General features: G+C 39.3%; 1 protein-coding gene across 2 annotated transcripts in view; it reads left to right on the top strand.

Moving 5' to 3' along the window:
* The window catches only part of WNT7B (Wnt family member 7B), a 90805-nt gene that overhangs the window by 40467 nt on the left and 30888 nt on the right, over nucleotides 1–19450 (top strand). For both annotated transcript variants that reach the window (XM_075112474.1, XM_075112464.1), the window contains exon 2: nucleotides 9141–9367. In XM_075112474.1, the coding sequence (XP_074968575.1) occupies nucleotides 9141–9367 (227 nt within the window). The remainder of the gene's footprint in view (nucleotides 1–9140; nucleotides 9368–19450) is intronic.

Here is a 19450-nt window from a genome sequence, read left to right on the forward strand (position 1 = left end):
TTGTTTGTGGATGTTATTTTATTTCATATCCTGATATCTCATAGCCTTAGCAAAGATTTGCCACCATGAAAATTGTGGTCAGGAAAGAAAAAGAAGAAATAAATCACGACTCAGGGTATATTGGTGTATTCAGTGTATAAAAATTAAATGTCACTGACAAAGTGAATTAAATTTTTTCTCTTCTGCTGCTAACTCAAGACGAGTCAGACAGCTTGATTTGTGGTCACATATCTGTGCACAAATAGCAACCTCCAGTGGTCATTTAGTCCAAATTGCACATTGTGTGTGGGGTCAGTATGACCTCTCCACCTTCCTCACTTAAAAGGACCCTGAGACTACTTTGTATGGCTTTTCATGTGTAGCTTAAAGCCACATAGTGCTTTCATCCTCATAATTAACAGCTGCTGCAGTGTAGTCTTAATATTAACATAAAAGACTAAATTTTCCAATATAATGGCTCATGAGCAGTTTTTCAGAATTTATTCTCAGATATTGGCTAACAAAAACAAGTTCCTACCTAAACCACCATAGCAGTAAAGGCAGATGGTTTGCTTTTGGGAAGCAGGTATCTTCCTTTCCTGTAAACCCACTGTTACATGCTTTGCTCTTTCAATTTTTGTATCATATCCATTGAGGCCCTGTGCATGCAAAGCCAAAATAATTAAGATATATTGTATACTTAAATGTTAAATGGAAAATATAGCAAAGCATATATTTTTAAAATAGATTCCCCCAACAGTCCATCTTCTAGATTTTAAACCCATGATACATACCTGCTATTAACTGAATGACCTTTTAGAGTGAGCTAACCAAAGAATATAGGTTTCTGTACAAGAGAACCATTCTACCATGGTCTCAGGGACACACCATGCCTGTGACACACATTCACCAGATCTCACAGATTAAGCAGGGTACGGTCTTGCCAGGTCTTGGACTTTGCCTTAAGGACTTCATCTTTCTCTTTCCATTTTACCATTTTCATAGAAGAGAGCAGACTCCTAAACTTTGGACAAAGTCAAAATATACACCCCAGTTATGCTAGATTAAGGCCTGGAATTGATAAAGTTTGAAAAATGCCCATATTTATGTATATGTCTTGTGTGGTGGAGAGAGTTTATTCATTCTTATTTGCTATATGAAAGACATCACAAAAGCACGGATTTTGCATCTTGAAGTGTGAAATATTTATTTCTCCATAATGTTGAATTGTTTTTGTGTAGACACAGAAAATCCACAGCTTATCTCTTCCAGCCGTTTTGGTATTCCAGAGTTGTATTACTCCACAGAGAAACTACAATACCCCACCACAGTTATTCTGCAAGGTAATTTTTCTTTCCACTGTGGTGGATCACTACTCATCAAACAACTCTGTAACTTTCTGTTACGTATCAACATGACTCTTTCTAGTGCTAAAGGAAAACAGAAATGGGCTGGAGGGCAAATAATAGCGCTAGACATCAATACCAACTGCAAGTACTCAGCAGGCATCGTGGCATTCAGGAATGGACATATTTATTACTGATGGTGGAAGTTGCTTCATACTTTGCAGGGCATAACACGTGTGTGGATACTTGCAGAACTGAAATGGTAGGTCCTATTAGCTGTGTTTATATAGCCATGAGAAAAAATTATATGAAACAGAAGTGTTTCAGTTTGATTTCTAATCTGGTAAGGTCCTGGGTTTTTAAAAGGAATCAGATCATTTTATATCAACACCATTTTTCATTAAACTTACTCAGCTAAGTTCAGTTATGCCATGTGTGTCACCACTCTTATCACCAGCAAGACCAAAGCAGGAATTTTCCAGGGTTTCACGAATTGCTCCATGTATGCCAGGAGAGCTGTTGCTTTCCTGCAGCTTCCAACACAGGCCTATCAGTTTACTCTGGTTTAGCAAACCAAATGCTTCTTGAAACCCAAATTGCTTTGGAATCAATGTTTCCCACACTTCAGATATTTTAACATCCTATTTTACTTTTATTGATTTTTATATATACAAGACGCAAGTGTTTTCCACCATATAACAAGATGCCCCTAGAATAATGTGATTGGAGACAAGAAAGAAAAAGCTTGTTATATAGTAGTTTGGCTCGCACATTCAGAATGCCTGCTGTAAGACAGTATATATAAATGTCCAATTTACTAGTGCGATCTATACAATAGGACGTATGAGACATGTGAGGCATTTCTGTTTTCCATGAATCTTCCCTTGGTGTAAAGAAATTGAACACAGGTAAACTAGTGATGTAACAAGTTTTCAGGGTCATGTATTATGTGTCAAGGGTTGTGTCACTGACTGATGAATAAAAATTATTACAGTGGCCCAGCCATGCACCAAATAAGCTTTGGGTCAACTTACAATCAGATCGGGTTGTCAGTTTGAGGATAATTCTCAGGAGACATCATGTCAGAAGTAGTCCTGAATCTCAGATGCTTTTGCTCTCTGTTGTTCTGGCATGACCAGTAAGAATTAGTGAAAGGCTGGTACCAAGCACTGAGGGGATCTGTAACAGCTGGTGAGTTGGAGAGTCAAATTTTACCTCTAACCACTCCCAGCCCTCCTACCCTGTCATAATGCTATTTAGATGAGGCTTCTGGGCCTTCAGTTGCATTAGGAAGCCAAAGTGAGTACCACTCCCTAGCTATCCTCCATTTTGGGCTCAGGACCACTGACAATCCTATGGTTTTGCACAGCAACTAAAGACACGGTGAAAGCTACAAACCCTTCTTGTAGAGGAAGATGTTCTGTTGAGTAATGGGGCTTTTACCATCTCCATTTTGTCTCATAATGTTCACACTTGCACTGCTGCTCCTGGTACTCAGTGTAAGCTTTCTTTGATATACACTGCAAAACATAGCAGCCATCCTGTGCTTCCCTGTTGGCAGGTAGGGGAGGTTGCGAATCCAGGGATTTGCTGATCTTCCCTCCATCACTATTGCATGCAGGGATGAGGTCCTTGTTCCCACTCCTCTCTAAAGCAGGCATTTAGCCTGTGGCATGCTCTGCCCTTGTGTAAGTCAAGCTTACCTATCCCACCACTTCCATTCTTGACCACGCCAGAAATTCCACTATATAATGTAGCGGGCTCTTTTTCGGGTTGACCTCCTCAGAGAAATCTCTGCCTTTCATTTAATGGGAGTGAACACATTGCTGTCCATGGCCCCCAGGTCCAAAGGCTCAGCTTGGCGCTCCAGCAGAGACCAGTGCACCACAGGACAGTACCACATAGCCCTATTTGATTTCCATTTCAATAACACATGCGCTGAACAATGATTTCCCAAAGCCAGTGGTGGAAAACAAAATTGAAAGCCTAAACATATGCAGATGGCATTCAGAGCCTGGGACGCTCCTGCCAATTTCTGCAGCTGATGCATGCTCAAAATATTTACTTAGGAATTCTTAATTAAGTAAACCATTCAGTAGTGGTGTAGTGTTTCAGAAGAGTTGCAATGTCACCACAAAATATCTTGGTGGTTCCTTCTAACAAAGAATCCATTATGGGGATTTTTATCAGAGATGGTGGGGTAAGTTTTCGGTACAGTGCGCTGAGGTTTAAGCCGTGCAGCTCCTCTGCTATTAATGGGATTCGTGCAGCTAAATCCCTTCATTCCTTGCTGAAAATGAACCGCCTGCCCAACAGCAGTTCAGGTGAATATCGAGTAGCAGGGTTAGGCTTGAGATCACAGTGACCCTGTGGGTGCCTATTCAAAGGGCTTGCAGTAAGGCTGGCTCAGTGGCTTGAGGGGAAATGTGCACTGTGATGGTGTGCAGCCAGGAATACAAATGAGCGAGGGTGTCAGAGGAGAAGATGTGGCTCCTGAAGCCACCCCTGGCCTCCAATAAGATGTTATTTGCCCAAGGAGCAAGGATTGCTGGTGAAGAATTTTTAGGGCTTTTTTTTTTTTCAATCAAAAGGTTAAAATCAACTTGGTTAAGTGCTTCATCTGTATGAAATGTGTTGTTGGTTTAATGTCTCTATTTTACGTCTTTTGTTATACATTTGTTGGAACTGGGTTTTAAGCTTGTTGGAGAAATCTCAGTACACATCTGTGCCTGTACAGGAGCTTGGGGAGAACTCTGAAGACTGGTTAATTACTGCTGTTTACCTATAAGTAGAGAGTTCTATTTAATAATTTTGTCAACATTCAGATTTTTGTAACACCAGTAAAAATTAGAATTTTCCTCATATAATGCATAGGGCAAAGACTCTAAGACCCTCTATAAACTACAGTTCAAGTGATGACCTTCCTGTATGTGACATTAATCTGAAGTTGCAAGGATATAATAACATTTGAAAGCAATGAAATGACTAATGTACTCAAGTTAAACAAATGCCTACAATTGCAAATATAAAATAGAGACTCAAGAAAGCAAACTATGAATGAGGAGTACATTTCTTTTCTGACAAGCAATACTGCAGTAAATTTTATGTTCTTAAAACTCACATGATTCTTAGTGTCTAATTTCTGAAGTGTTTTCAAAGACCTTTACTTTTATGAATTGCTTGGAATATATAATAATTTTCATGGTTGTGATCTTTGAATTTTTCCACATAACTCTGTGAAAAGAAAATCTGTAGTTGTTTAGGTCACAGAGGGAAGACAAAACCATAATAGGAAATACATTTTGAGGAAGAATTTTCATTTTTTGCGACAGTAGTAATCTGTCCTTGCATAATTAAACAAGCATTATTTCAGAAATTAAACTGAAACTTGTCTCCAATTGCCATGAACTTTTGTTTGCTATGACTCCAGTCATAGTTATTTTTTCAAAGAATGAAAGAACTTGATGTTTCAGGATTCTGATGCAGAAACCAGGCCTTCCAAAAGATCACTCCTCAGGTTTAGTTTGTTGGAAGTTTGAACTGCAAGGTCCTATCCAAGCCCAGATCAGTGTTTTTTTTTTTTCTAATTTGGTTGTAAATCTGTTTATAACTATTGCTTAATTTCAGTGCTGGTGTTTCCCTTGGATTGATAAAGAAAGGTGAAAACCCTCAATATGCCAGCCACTACCATCAATTGCTTCAGAAATGTGACATTATTCCACTAACACTCTTTAGTTGGCTAACCCATATGGATGATGTTTAATTGGATAGCCTATGTGGATGACCCAACATAAAACTCTGAAGTGTGCGTGGGCTGTCATGGTGTGGGATGGTTACAATTACTGTAAACTGCACCAGAATTCTTAACAAAATGCTGCACTCAGGATTTCCTTGTGATAAGAATCAGAGAAGTGTGCATTGCAGAGAAAGATTAGATGGGGGAAGATGCCAAAATGTGGCATGAGAATCTGCCTTTTGACAGTTATAAAGTGAAACATTCTTCATCTAGTTAAAAAAAAAAATAGTCTTCAACCTGTCAAGGAGGAGGAGCACGGCACAACCCTCCTGAATGTGTGACGGATGCACAAACTGAGGGATGCCACAAGAAATAGCGGAGAGGAAGCTTGAAATGCTGTTGGATGCATTTCTTTAATATAAATAAAGTTTTCCAAAACCTCAGTTTCATGATTCAGCATTTCTTTTGGTACTGAAATTATAGTAACAATTTAAAAGTAGGATAAACAAGTCTGAGGGAATATGGTGGTAAGTTCAGGCCAGAGAGGGGGAAGTCCCTGGAAGTAATAATAAAAAAACTAAGACCACCTCCACCCCCAATAATTGCAGTCTAATTCTTTTAATGAGGAATGTCTTAAAGCACTTTATGAACACATAATTATGATACCCTTACAAAACCTTCCGAGGCAGATATGATCGTGCGTATTTTCTGGATGAATAAACCAATCCACTGTATTAAAATACTTTGACCAAGGCCTTCTCCAAAAACAATGCGAGACCAAAGCATACACTCCTTAACTTAATTATGAGACACCAGCAATGTGTATGGAGGAAGCAACTAAACTGAAAATTATATGTGGGGTAGATATTGTAGCCAACTCTTTCTTGCTTTCCTTTGTTTTAAAAAAGTCATACATTTTTGCTGCTAAACTTGAGGTAATAGTGGAAACTGTGGGGGCTCAGCACTTTTAAACAAATGATGTCAGAAAGTTATCTCATGGCTTTTATTAGTTTTTAAAAATATTTATGTCATATACATATAATTTGTATATACAACTTTTATCAGTAACTTGTTTGTGTGGCCTCAGTAAGTCAATGATGGTCGGGCAGCCAGGTAGACCAGAACTGCGTGTCTTGTGCAAATGTGTTGGGCATCAACTTAAACTTTGAATGCTTGTGGATGTCTTCCTTTGGAGCCAACCTTGGATTCTTTCAGGATTAGCTTTTCCTAGAAGGGTCAGTGTCTGAAGCGGCTCCTGGTGCGAGGGAAATAGGTTACTGGATGGGGAGGATGCAGGATGCTTGGGCACCTGCTCTGTCCCAGAGAACTGGGCAAAGCCAGGTGGAGGGAACGGGGCAAGGATGGGGCACAGCCTGAGAGGCACCTGGAGAACCACTGCATATGCTGAGCTGGGGAGGTGTTGCTGCCAGGGAGCGCTGTGTGTTGCTCTGCTCTGAAGAACGGCTGTAGAAATTCACCCTTTCCTCCGCTGCCCACTGCCTGTGCATCCCGGCAAAGAGTGAGTGGCTGACCTGGGATCCCTTCAGTCTCCCTCGGGCAGAAGAACCACTGACTAAGTTGTAACGGTGCAGTCCTCTGTCCCCCTGGCATCTTCAGGTTACTTACTCTGTACAAGATATCTTTCTCTTGTCATAACTTTAAAACCATGGAAGGGCCAGACCTGGATCCTAACTTGATTCGGGAAAGGGTCCTGGCATTTTAGAGTCACCGAAGAGTGTATGTTTCTGAATACAACACATCAGCTATAAAGGAAAAATACTTTGCTTTGTGTTTTCCTGCAACATTTTCAGAATGTACATCCTACTTGATGTGAAAAGTCACCGAAGTCTGAGAGGTAAAAGATCCATGAGCTATGAAAGAAAACAACACTTTTACTTTTCAGTATTAAGAAGTGCCTGATTTTTAAAAAATTAAATATTGATACTTTTCCCTGTGATTTTCATTAACTTTTGAAGCCATAAGTTAATATATAAAGTGCCATTGTAAAGGTCAGACAATCTTATCTCTCCATCAAACTCATAATGTCTTCCTAAAGACTATCGTATATCTTGGGAAGTCCTGATTTAAAGACATTATAATTTAAATATTTTATTGTTTAAGTAGAGGTAGGCCAAGAATGAAACCTTAGCTCAAAAGCTGCATGAATCTTGGGGACTCTCTGGTTCCAGTGGATGCTCCAGCTTTGTTGCTTTGTACCCAGAGGAACATGAATTAAATCTACAGGTCTAAGTGCTCCTGCTCCAAATGATGTGAGTGGTTGGAGCTGCAAGTACATTTTGTTCTTATTTTTGTTTAATAGGTACTACCACATGGCATGCATGCTCTGTGTTTGCAGTACCTTGTCTTTATATCTATAAACCCTCACAAGCCATAAATAAAAAAACACAATCGGCAAATTTCTCATGGATTGTTAGCTTTGGAAAAGATGCACAAATACCTATTAAAGGCAGAGTGAATCATCATGGAATTTCCATTCCACAGTAAAAGCAGTATTTCATTTTGGCCAGAGAAGGGTTCCTCCATTGCACCCCTTTTGCTCTGGCTTTACTGTAGTTTATTGAAATGGCAAAATGAAACACTCTGATTTCGTTGAAATGCAACATTTATGTAATTTTGCAGTTACCTTTGCGATGAAGTTGATAAATTCCCATAAACATTTTCAGTTTTGTCTAGTCAGCATTTTCCAAAAGGAGCATTTCCAGTGGGAAATTTTTAACACTAAGAAGAAAGGCTTAAGTCAGTGTTCAAGACAGAGAGGAAGTAATGGAGATGTTAGTCTGTATCCTGTTACTTACCTTTTTATATAAATATGACTTCTGTTACTGTGAAACTTCACTTAAACCTAAGGTGCTGCAGCAAGCATCTTTATGTTGCAGAGGCAGTCAACCAACAGCATTTGATGGGAAAATGAAATTACCTGTATGATCCAATATCAGGCTGGGACAAACAAAAGAGTGGAGAGGGTGTGTGGAGATACTACCTGGCAGGTGCCGAGAAGCAGCGATGCTCTCGGCATGCCAGTTTGCCAGCCAAGGAGCAGTACAGCCAGCTGGGCACTGTGGTGGAGGCTTTTCCAGGCTTTGGTTGCATAGGTGTCTCAGGGTCTATCACACCATGCTGAGCAAGGCTTGTTTTGCTAACATAACTATACTGTTCTCTTTGCTCCTGCTGACTTCTCCAGAGCCAGTTGGAACATCCCAGCATGGGCCTGGCTGGTACTCAGTAGATGTGACATGAGGCATCACTGAATGTATACGCAAGTTTTCTTATTTTTCAAAATATTACTGCTTAAAATGTAGCCTGTAAAGATGTTGAAAAATGTAGCCTGTAAAGATGTTGAAAAGTGAGCTGAAAAATGAAAAATAAATGCACTAAAGTGAAAACATATGGCAGGTGCAAGTTATATGCAAACTTTATAATGAATTCTGAAAATATACTTGAAGAATGAGACTACAAATGTTTCTAGTCTGGATGGCACATATTGAGGATCACTCATATGTGCTCCATGATATTTGCCAGGTCTAAAAGTACAGTTAATCTGGTGAACTTTCATTAATGACTCAACACTCTGAGTGTAATAACAGGCAAGAGGGTTGGTAGCGTGAAGTCATTCTTTAAATTGTGCTCAATGGTTTCAAATGAGGGACGGATGAACTGGCTGCAATAACTAAAGTGCTGACCCTGAATCTACATAGCCCATCCAAAGCAGACACAAGCTCCAGAGATTTGCAGACAATCAATTCTCACTATTTAAGTATGTCTTGCTTTCCACATCTCAACAGCTGATGGCTGCATGTAGGACTGGAAGCAAAAGCGCCAAAATTCCATTTGTTTGTTGTTTCTGGCACAAATCACATCAGGAATTACTGCAAGATTTCCAACCTCATTTACCAGACCAGAAAGGTTAGGATAAGTCCACATAATTATAGGAACCCGACTTCCAACACTTCCCCTTTTACCCAGTGCCTTGCCTGCCACACAGCAGCACACAGCAAAAGCAATTAATGGCCTCAATTTGGCCATAACATGTCTTTCTGCTTTTTTTTTTTTTTCTTCAGAGCTTTGTCATCTGTGGTGGCTTTAGGAGCTAATATCATCTGCAACAAAATCCCAGGCCTGGCCCCTCGGCAGCGAGCGATCTGCCAGAGCCGCCCTGATGCCATCATTGTGATCGGGGAAGGGGCACAAATGGGAATCAATGAGTGCCAGTACCAGTTCCGGTATGGGAGGTGGAACTGCTCTGCGCTGGGAGAGAAAACAGTCTTTGGACAAGAGCTTCGAGTAGGTAAGGGCGTCTCTAATAAGGTGCTGAAGTGATATGTTGGGGCTGTTTTGCTTTTAGTTTTCTCACTGCGGTCCTGCAAATGTTTATGTCCCTCTGGTGTTTGCCTACTGGAGTTGAACAGTGATGCTCCCAGAACTGTAGTATGCTTGCAGTCATTGAAAAGTAACTGGCAAGAGACAGGAGATCTCTAGTGATCTCAAGATGAAGTCAGTCGTATCTGTGCAACTTCATATCCAGCAGTGACTGAGATGCCTGTGCAGACATCCAAGGACACAGTGACCACACCCCATGGAAAAAATATTTCCAGTTGTCATCTTATTAGAAGGTGCCATGATAACCATGGTGCATATTATGAACAATCAAAAGGGAACTAAAATCAGCTCCAAAAGAACCTCTGCAGACTTCCCAGAACCTTCAGTAATGGAAGAGTCCCAACTGACTGATGGAAGTACAGTGCATATGACACTGGCCTTCCAACGTACAGCAGCGATACATATCCATTTTAGTGTTGTCATCATATTGTAAAGAAAATACTGCAAGTGATTTGAGGCAGGAAACCTATTCAAAGAAAATAATACAGGACCTTGGCCTGACAAACTGCTAGCTGACAGAAGCCGAATTGATCACTTTCCATTTACTCTATGTCTGATATTATTTCATAGGGGAGATTATGCAAATTTTTTCCAGCACCGAGATCATTATCTTCCTCTTGACCCAGATGAGTATCCTTAGCCTATTCCTGACGTCCCCTCTCTCCTCTGAGGGCTGCCCACTTACCATCCTCCATGTTGTCTCCTGGTCAGTGTTGGGATAACATTTCGTGGTGTGTGGCTCTCACAGGGGACATTCAGCTTCTCAGTGGGGTTGTAGCCTGTTCTTCTTGTGTCTGATTCTTCTTTGGGTGACACCTCTTTCTTGAATTCAATGGTTCGGGTGAGTCTTGTGCCTCCAACACAACTGAATGTGGTCAGACATAAGATCTCATCAAAACTGTGTGAAAAAAAAGGTATAACATTTCACCCTGTCTGTGAAAAGAGGAAACGACTTACATGGTGCTTTGGTTGTTACTGGAGATCAGGTCTTTGGTTTTTTTCCCAACACTTTTGTGAAATGGACACCAAAAGCTGAGGTATGCTTAAGTCAATGATGGAACTGAATACTTTTTCAAGTGACATGCAAGTCTGAGAGCCTGCCTGAGGTCTGGGCTTCTTAAGGGCACAGTGGCCCAGCTTTTAAGGGTTGTAATTGAATAAATCCATTGGCATCAGGGGAACTGACTTACACCTGCAGAATATCTGTAATATTCTGTGAGCATTACTCCACACCAAATCACAGAAGTGGAGAGGGCCACAGTTAATAATAAAAAGACCCAGTAAACCAAATGAACGGGAAAAGAAAAGTCTGAACTCTTTGAACTTCAGAAAAAAATTTGGTAAAATTTGGTTTTGATGCTGAAAAGCTGGTGGTGAGGAATTTGCTCATCAGTGTCTCTTCCCACATTTGTCCTTAGATATTTCTAATTCTGTTTAGATAATACTTCTTGCCTAACTTTTGTTTGTTAAAAAAAGTGTAAGTGGAAGACATTAAACAGCCTCAACACCGTATATACAGGAAATACCCTAACATTTGACTTTTACCTTCAACTTTGAATGAACCAGAAAAACATCTAGTCACTTGTCTTGACTATTAGAAGCACAGGTCTGGTTCTCCTTAGTTGGTCTTATGCTTTTTTATCTTAAGTTAATGTCCATGCTGTATTAATCCTCTTCACCACTGAGAGACTCCTTTCACCCTCAGAAACCTTGCAAGTGAAGTCCAAATGCCTAAAGACGACTACAAGTTGTGCCTGTGCTTTCATTCTGAATGCTTCCATACAAAATAAGAGCTACAGGGAACAAAAATTGTTTGGCATCAGGATAGACCAGCTATCAGGTTGGTCAGACTACACAAAGTTTGAAAAAACCAGGGTTTTCCTGAGCCACTCTTCAGGCCATATTTGCCAAAATGTTCACCAGATTTTTGACCTCTTCCCTGAACCTGGGTGGTTTCTTACAACTCTGAAATGACTGATGTGGAATTTGGTGGGTTCTTTTACGGCTTAACCCAAACACAGACGAAACGTGGCAGTTGCAGCTGAGTTCTGCTTTGACATTTGTTGGGTGTGAAACCACACAAACTGTAACGGATGGAGGAGGTTTATGTGACTCCTGCCAGCTGAGCCAGATGAGTTCCATGCAGGTCTATAAAGGATCCCATAATCCACATGTCTTTATTTGTTTTATTAGTGGAGTAGCACCCAGAGACGATGTGGTCAGTATCTAGGAAAAGGACAGGGTTTAGGAAGTGGGGTTATTACACTAGTGAGGGGGAAAAAGTAAAAAAAAGGACAAACCTAAAAAAGAAAAACCCAGACTTCAAAAGTGCAAAATACTTGTAAGCATAAATATTCACGTGTAACAAAACACATCCGTGTCTGACACATACAGAAACAACTAACCCAGACATTTGATCCTGCCTGAACAGACTGAAGAAAAGATTAAGACTAAAAAAGTCTGAAATAAGTAAGAGAAGTACTTCACCCCAAAGGAAAACTCATCTAGCTTTTTCCCAGAATCACTTAGGTAGATGAACAATCAAGGCAAATTATTCAGGTCATAGGGAGGAGAGGGCAAGTAAGCTATAATAGCATGATAGTAATTGCCCTCTATTTGTTTGGGAAAGAGAGGACCTACTTTTTAGCCACTGGGCCAGATCTCCCACAAACACTGACAACTGCAAATTTAGGGTTATTCTAATTCATATCCCGATGCAACACTCCTCCCCTGCAAATTCAAAGCAAACCCCTAGACTCACCCAACAGTGCAGCCTCTGATGTATGGAGTCAGAATCAATAATGGAAATGAAACCTACTGTTGTTCTTTGACAGTGGATTATTCTGGCTAATTATTTGTGCACTGACCACTTCTGCTTGATTTCTCCAAATTAAAGTGCTTATAAACAGACTGCTCTTACTAGTGCTAGGCCCAAGGCAAGAATGATGTGTTTTGAAAAATATAGCTGTCAAGATATCAAAAGTAATCTGTAGATGTCTCCTTTGTCAGACTTACGATGTGGAAAATGATAATGATTTCGTAGTATTCATTTTACTGTGTCAATGATACGATGATTTGGCAAATCATTGAACTCGCCACCTGAAAGGGAAGAATCAACAAATACGTAAAAAAAAAAGGGGAGTTCTGAAGTTTTTTTTAAAAAAATCTCTGTCCTTTTGTATTGATCTGTAGTTTTCTGGCGTGTTGAAAGGATGCATCTGAAATGAGGTTACAGCCCTGCTTGGCATGGCAGGTTTAGGAGAACAATATCATAAGAAGCTTCCTGTTGCCACCCATTTACTCAACTTTTGATCCACTCTCTAGGCAGAAAAAGGGAGGGATGGAAGAGAAAGCCACAGTTTTAAAGGCCAACAAAATCTGTGCGTGGATTTTATTAACTCACAGGTGAAAAGGATTTTACAAGTTATTTTGAGAAACACAATCGGGAAATAAAGTTGAATATCATGGTTATATAGAAGCGTGAACTCATACACATGTACACATAAACCACTAAGAAGACAGTATAATTTCAAACAAAAGACTAAGAAAGGGAGGGGAACATCTTCTGAAGGAAAGATACTCAGAAAAAAATGTGATTCATTCTTTATTTGTACTGGAAACAGGTAACTAAGTCCCCATTGAATGCCAGTGTTTTAGCTGCAGGCCAGAAAGAACATGGGAATTGGGCATGAAAGATATGTAAGTGATGGTGTCACGGAGAAATGGTTGGCATCTTATCATACACGCTGAGCGTGTCAGTCAGTAAATTATTCTTGGTTCAGGCCATATATAGGCTTAATTAAATTTGGACTCAGGATCACATATGAATCCAGTAATTTTTATTCTGGGCTATGATGGTGGTTTAACCGAGATGCCAAATGTTCAGAAAAACTTCCTACCAAAAATGGGAGGAGTAGAGAGGCTCATTATTCTCCAAAAATGGAAATTCACGTCCAAGCAGATACATTAATCTAGCACAGTAGTGTCTAGTATGGTATGAGTTGGCCAAGTTGTAAAGCTTGACTTGCAGTATGAGCAGAAAACTTACAATACATGAAGACAGGCGGCATTCTTAGGAATGCTTTACAACCATACTTGTGCTTTAATGCTATCAGCAAATCAATAAAGGGAACCATAAACGAATGCAGATAGTTTGCCTAAAGTAAGTACATTTCTTTGTCACTTTTTGCCTTTCTTTCCTGCCGCCATTTCTTTCTCTGTTACTTTATGTTCTCATTTTCCAATTTTTAATTGATTTATGTAGTTAGTTATATATTTATTAATGCTTAGTAATATTCATATATCAGGTTGACTGTATGTTTATTATTCTAACATCTGTGCATTTATTATGGGAAAATCTATCTTTACGGACTTGCGTTATATCCAATAAAAACAATATGAGGGAAAGAAAGGAATCGTACAGCTGGAAACAATTTGGAGGAGGAAAATGAGTTGGAATTAGATTATTTTAAATATGATACAGAGTAGGGTACACACTTCACTGATGGAAAGGCAGTAATTATCTTTGTCATAGCAGTAGGTGCTATGATTGGTTTAGGCATTTGTCAGTTATTGTGAACCTCAATTGCACAGTGGCTTTTGGACGTAGTGTAGAGAAACTTCTGGTGTTCTTTTTGTTGTTGTCATATAGCATAGCCCCAGACAACAATGTCCTCTGAGTGTGCAAGCAACTGATCAGGAAGAAACTTGTTTTCAGTAATTTGAACTGGATATCTGTGTAGGTGCTAGGATATAGTAGAAAACATTCCAGTGCGAGAGGTGGCTTCTCGGGGGATGGCATTAACTTTCAACTCCTATTGCAGCAGGTTGCCAGGGTTGCCAGGAGAGAGGTACACAGGATGCATTCAGTCAGCTGTACTAGGACTGTGTGCGACTTCAGAAGAACTTGTAGGACCAATACTAACTGGGCCTTTATTACTCACGTGGCTACCTTGGAGCGACTGCTGGTGTCTGTTTTACAAAATGTCATGTGGAGCCACTGCATTTGCAAGTGTGATTTAATAAAACTAGTAGATTCTATAAATACCATGGTAAATTTAATGAGCTGTGGCTTATGCAAGGATAGTTTTTAATAGAAGCACAGTGGTGTATAACGAGATGTATAGTCCTTGGTTATTTAGAGAGAGAATTTTCTTAAAATTAGGCTGAATTAAAAAAAAGCACAAGAATGCACGCATAGTGAAACATCATTCATACCAGCTGGGTAACTGACTGACAGGCAGGCAGGCAGAGGCACCTAGTAAAGAGAAAAAGAAACCCAGATCTGGGGGACGTCCTCAGTGTGCTCATTTTGCAGGAAAGATTTATCAAACTGCAAGCACTCATTGCAAAGCCTCCTCTTAAAACTTCTCAAACAGCACATTTCTTTTCACAACTGACATGTTGTTGCTGGAAGGAGAAACAAAAATATCCTTAACCTTAAGGATATCCAGTATATTTGTTCTAGCTTATTAGATATATATTCTTGCAGAAAGAGTTCAGTTATGCCAGTGACTATCCCACAAGCTGCCTTACAAAGGCAGAAAGGCCATGCTTGGAACAAAGCTGGGCTATTCCACTTAAAGAACCATGCACTTCTATTAGTTACCCTACTGGCAGCACAGTGAGTACTCTAAGGTATGTGAGCTGCCTTACAAAGCCAGTTTTTGCAGTGAAATTAATTTTGATGGAAAGCTAAATGGTGGGAAAAAAGCTGTGATAATCTAGTTGTTACAAGGTAAAGTGAGAGGACTATTTTAGTTTGCATTATCACCTTTGGAGGAAATTAAAGAATTGATTCAGACAGTTCATACTTTCTGGCCGTAGAAGGGTGGATAAGATTTTTACTATCACAAGTAGCAAAGCAAGACAGTAATCCAAACCAGAATAAGAAAATAAACCTCCCAGCTGGTAGCAGCTGAGGTTGGGAAGGATTGGTAAAAAAGTTATGAAACAACTACTGTGCTAAGAATTTCTACTATTTCAACTGAGTAGACAGCCTATTGTGAGAATGGTCGGTTCAGACTCTTCTTCGTTTTAGCAGGTTTCTGTCCCTTGGAGGTTTTTAGAAAAACAAAAATATCTTTCTATTCTAAGGAATTACTGTCATATTAAAGAAGCATCCTGTTTTGAGAGGATTAAGGATTCCCAGCTTAGTGAATCAATTTCAAAAATTTGTGTGTGATAATTTCTCTGTGCTTTAAAAACGTCTTTAGATGCCAGAGCCTCATAATGATCTGGTAAGGCTTAATTAATGTTTTCAAACACACTGCAAATCATAGATGAAAAGATAAATGTGAACGGACAGTACAGTTTGTAAATTATAAGTTGGCAGTAATAAATTTTGTTTGACTTCAATAGAAGAAAATGTTGCTTTGCGACATCAATTTTATCATGTCTATCTCTTTTTCTTTGTCTCCCTATAAAAGAAATATCTAGCATATATATTCTGTAGCATATAATAATTTCCAACCATGAATAGACAAATTTTTGTATTTCCCAATTTATATTCTCTACTGCCTATTTTTTTGTAAGGTACTACTGTCTAGTTCAATTGTAGCTCAGTTGTGTTTTCTTTTCCCTCAAGGGTCATGAGTTTGAAGAAAAGTATAAGTTATCTTAAATTAAAATGTTATTGTTGCCATTTAAATATTTACCTCTTTGGCAGCAGGCTTGCTTTAAAAGGCAGACATCCTTATTCTAAACATAGCACTAATACGTTAATACAATTACTTCATGAGCTCTGCGTGGCTTGCAGCTGGATGAGAAATGGTGGGTGTTGACCTGAATGAAATCTGGAATTTCCATCCTGAGGGAAGTGCTAACTTTTTAAGCTTCTGTTTCATTCCATTTTACATATAAAAATGAAGATTTTCTTGGAACAGATGTTTTTCTGCTAAATGTAGATTTAACAAGCTACAATTAAACAATTCTAATGTTTATATATTTTCAAATTAAAATACATGGGTATACCCGACTCTGAACAACTCCATTTTGGTTTGCTAGTGCACTTGTTTTTAAATTAGTTAAGTGCATTAATGTAAATTGATGCAGGGAACTGTAACTGGGGAGACTCAAGCCTCTGAATCTCATGAGCTCTGGCCTCACATGCTTCATATGTATTCTAAACTACATGGTTCCGTAAGACGCTCACAGCTTGATAAAAGACATCATGAAGACACACTGGCTTCCTGTGACCTTAAAACTCAGGTTAAAAAAAGGCCATTTTGCTCTCAAAAAAACAAGGGACTGATGGGGGGACACAGTTTAATAGATTGTTTCAATGGTTCAAAATTGAATGGACCTGTTTTTTATGAAATGGAGTAGCTGCGTTTAAGTACCATGTGGAAAAGAAACATTTTTTTGGAAAGGGGTGGGTACTTATGGTTTTTGTCATTCTGTGATCATCCTAATAAATATGTAATTAGCTGTAGTGGAAAAGGGTACTGTTATGTATAATGTAGCCTTACAGGCAGAGCGTGTAATGACCTGTAACTCTGATCATCTCCCATTCGGCACTGGCCAGCACAAAAATTCTCATTTTCTGTTGCTTTTAACTTTGCCTTTAGCTACTCAGGATAAAATTTTCCATGTTACTTTACTGGTCTGCCTTGGGATGAGTGAGTCAGAGGTCCTGTGGAAAAGATATTATGCAAATTCTAGGCTATTATTTAATTGAATACTGTACCAAAATTTGGATGCAACAGGGCTAACTTTGCGTAGCAACATTAACATCAGCATTTCCTTACTTCCAAGAGCCTCACTTAGGACATTAATGTTCCTTTAATGCCATTTTTTTAATGTCACTTTGAAAAAAAATTGCTGGCTACAAATGATCCATTGCATGCTAACTCAATTAGTTACTTTCAGTGTCCCAGTCCTATTGGTCAATGACTTACAATGTAATGCTCGCTTAAGACAGGAAGGCAAATAACATTTAAAGTTAAATAAAGAGGTCCTGGGCTTAATCCAAAATGACAGGGGCCAAATTCTGGGCCTACTGCAGTTAGTAGAAATTTTGCCACTGTTTTCACTAGAGCCAGGATGTTACAACCACTGAAATGACTCTTGGCTTTTGGGTATGAGCAGAAGTTCAAAGTGGAGCTGAAATTCATAGCAAGGAATCTGCTAAAACCTAATTATTTAAATGGAAATCAACTATACAACATTTGATTTTTCACGTGCAGAGCAACTTCGCAAACAGGTAGGTGATGCCAAATTTTGCCACTGCAAGGTAAGTTCTTTACGTAAGATGACAGGTATCATGGGTCGGCAGCTAACCTGCTGGTATGCACTCCTGTAATAACTTGGGGTTCTAATGACTTTGGAGATTCCTTGAGCTTTACTGCTGTGGTTAACTATGTTGTCAAAATCTCTTCCCTAGAATTACAGATGATAGGTTTGGTCATCTAGTTCAACCTCTACATCAAGCAGGACAGGCTAAACATAACATTAGACTCCAGAGTTACATGTGTAGCAGCATCCCTCCCTTTCCTCCTCTGTTCTTTGGGATACTTTCTGTTTGGTAAACCATCTATTTCTAAATTGAAAAGCTTGAAATGCACAGAGAGGCATTTACAAACTTTACAAAAAACACAGTACTCGTTGATCTGTACATTTTGGTTTGCAAACAAATGTTTTAGCGTTTGGGCTTAGATCACCAATCCATGCAGTTTGTTGACTTGCATCTAGTCACGAGCAATTTATTTTTCCAATGAAGTGGCTGGCATATTCCAAAATATTACATTTGACAAATATCTTATTTTCTCATTGACAAAATTTCCTGCCTGAGTATCATGCATGACTTTTTAGCTTTGGATTAAATTATCCGTGACTGTAGTTTATTTCTTACTGACATATTGTATGTCCATAACTGTGAAGTATATATTATTGTTACTGATACAAGAGTCAAATTAAAATGAAAGCAAGCAAGCAAGAGGAACTATATCATCTATTATTTGGAGGCTTTTAAAAATGAATCTAGCATGGTAGTGCTAAGGTAGCTGTTCTCTCAGGATTAAAACTGGCCAACAACTTTAGAAGTGCTCTGTTTACCCAATATGTGCTTAACTTTAAAGCCTCCATTTTAAGTCCTATTAAAGTAAAAGAGGGTTTGAAAATGTTTCACTTTAAATGCATGCCCAAGCAGTTTGAAGAATACAGAAGTCACAGTGAAAGCCAGGATGCAAGATCAAGCTGACAATCGGTCTTTCAGCTGGTAAAAAGTGTCACACCTATCTAGTTTTGATCAAATTTGGCCTTAAGAATGAAGTGGATCTAGGAGATGACTTTTAGCCATGAGTATGATCCATTGCAGTCTATGATGCTCTCCCCACCACAGAGGTTCAACCTCTGATTTCTGGGTCTGTGAAAGAAAGATGATTCCTAAGATTTAACCAGTCTCAGTTTAAAAAGTGGGCTTGGATGACTGAGGATTCTTTAAGTTGACTGCTGCCCAGAAAGCTCACTCATGCACTGGGAGAAGACACTTCTATCTCTAGATAGAAGCTGTACAGACATGGACTGAATTGCTGTAGACTGGAGAGCTCTATTCAAGCTGCTAAAATGAAGAAAGTTTACTCATGGATCATGATTTATTAATACCTGTTCACTCATTTCTCCATGACAACATAGAAAATTGTTTTCTGTCTGATTCAGCCTCCACCCACACTGTTCAGAAGAGATCTCCACACAATGTCCCATTTGACACAGTCAATGTAACCTTGCAATTTTTGAGGGGAATGGCACAAGAGGTAGCAGTAGTTTCTGCCTCTGTTGATGAACTAAAGGATAACAGAGGCAGAAAAATGGGGAGCCCCTTCCTCAATTCTTTCCTTTGGCCCAGTTTCATACCACATAGCTCCAGGCATTTGGATGAGATGTCTAAGATAGCAACCTAGTCAGTCTGTATTCCTTGTATAGTCAAAGAAGAGAGAGAAGCACTTCCAGAGGATGATTTGGCTCTTAATGTAACTGCATGACTGTCTGAAGG

This window comes from Phalacrocorax aristotelis, chromosome 1 (genome assembly GCF_949628215.1).
Source record: "Phalacrocorax aristotelis chromosome 1, bGulAri2.1, whole genome shotgun sequence".
Taxonomy (NCBI): Eukaryota; Metazoa; Chordata; class Aves; order Suliformes; family Phalacrocoracidae; genus Phalacrocorax; species Phalacrocorax aristotelis.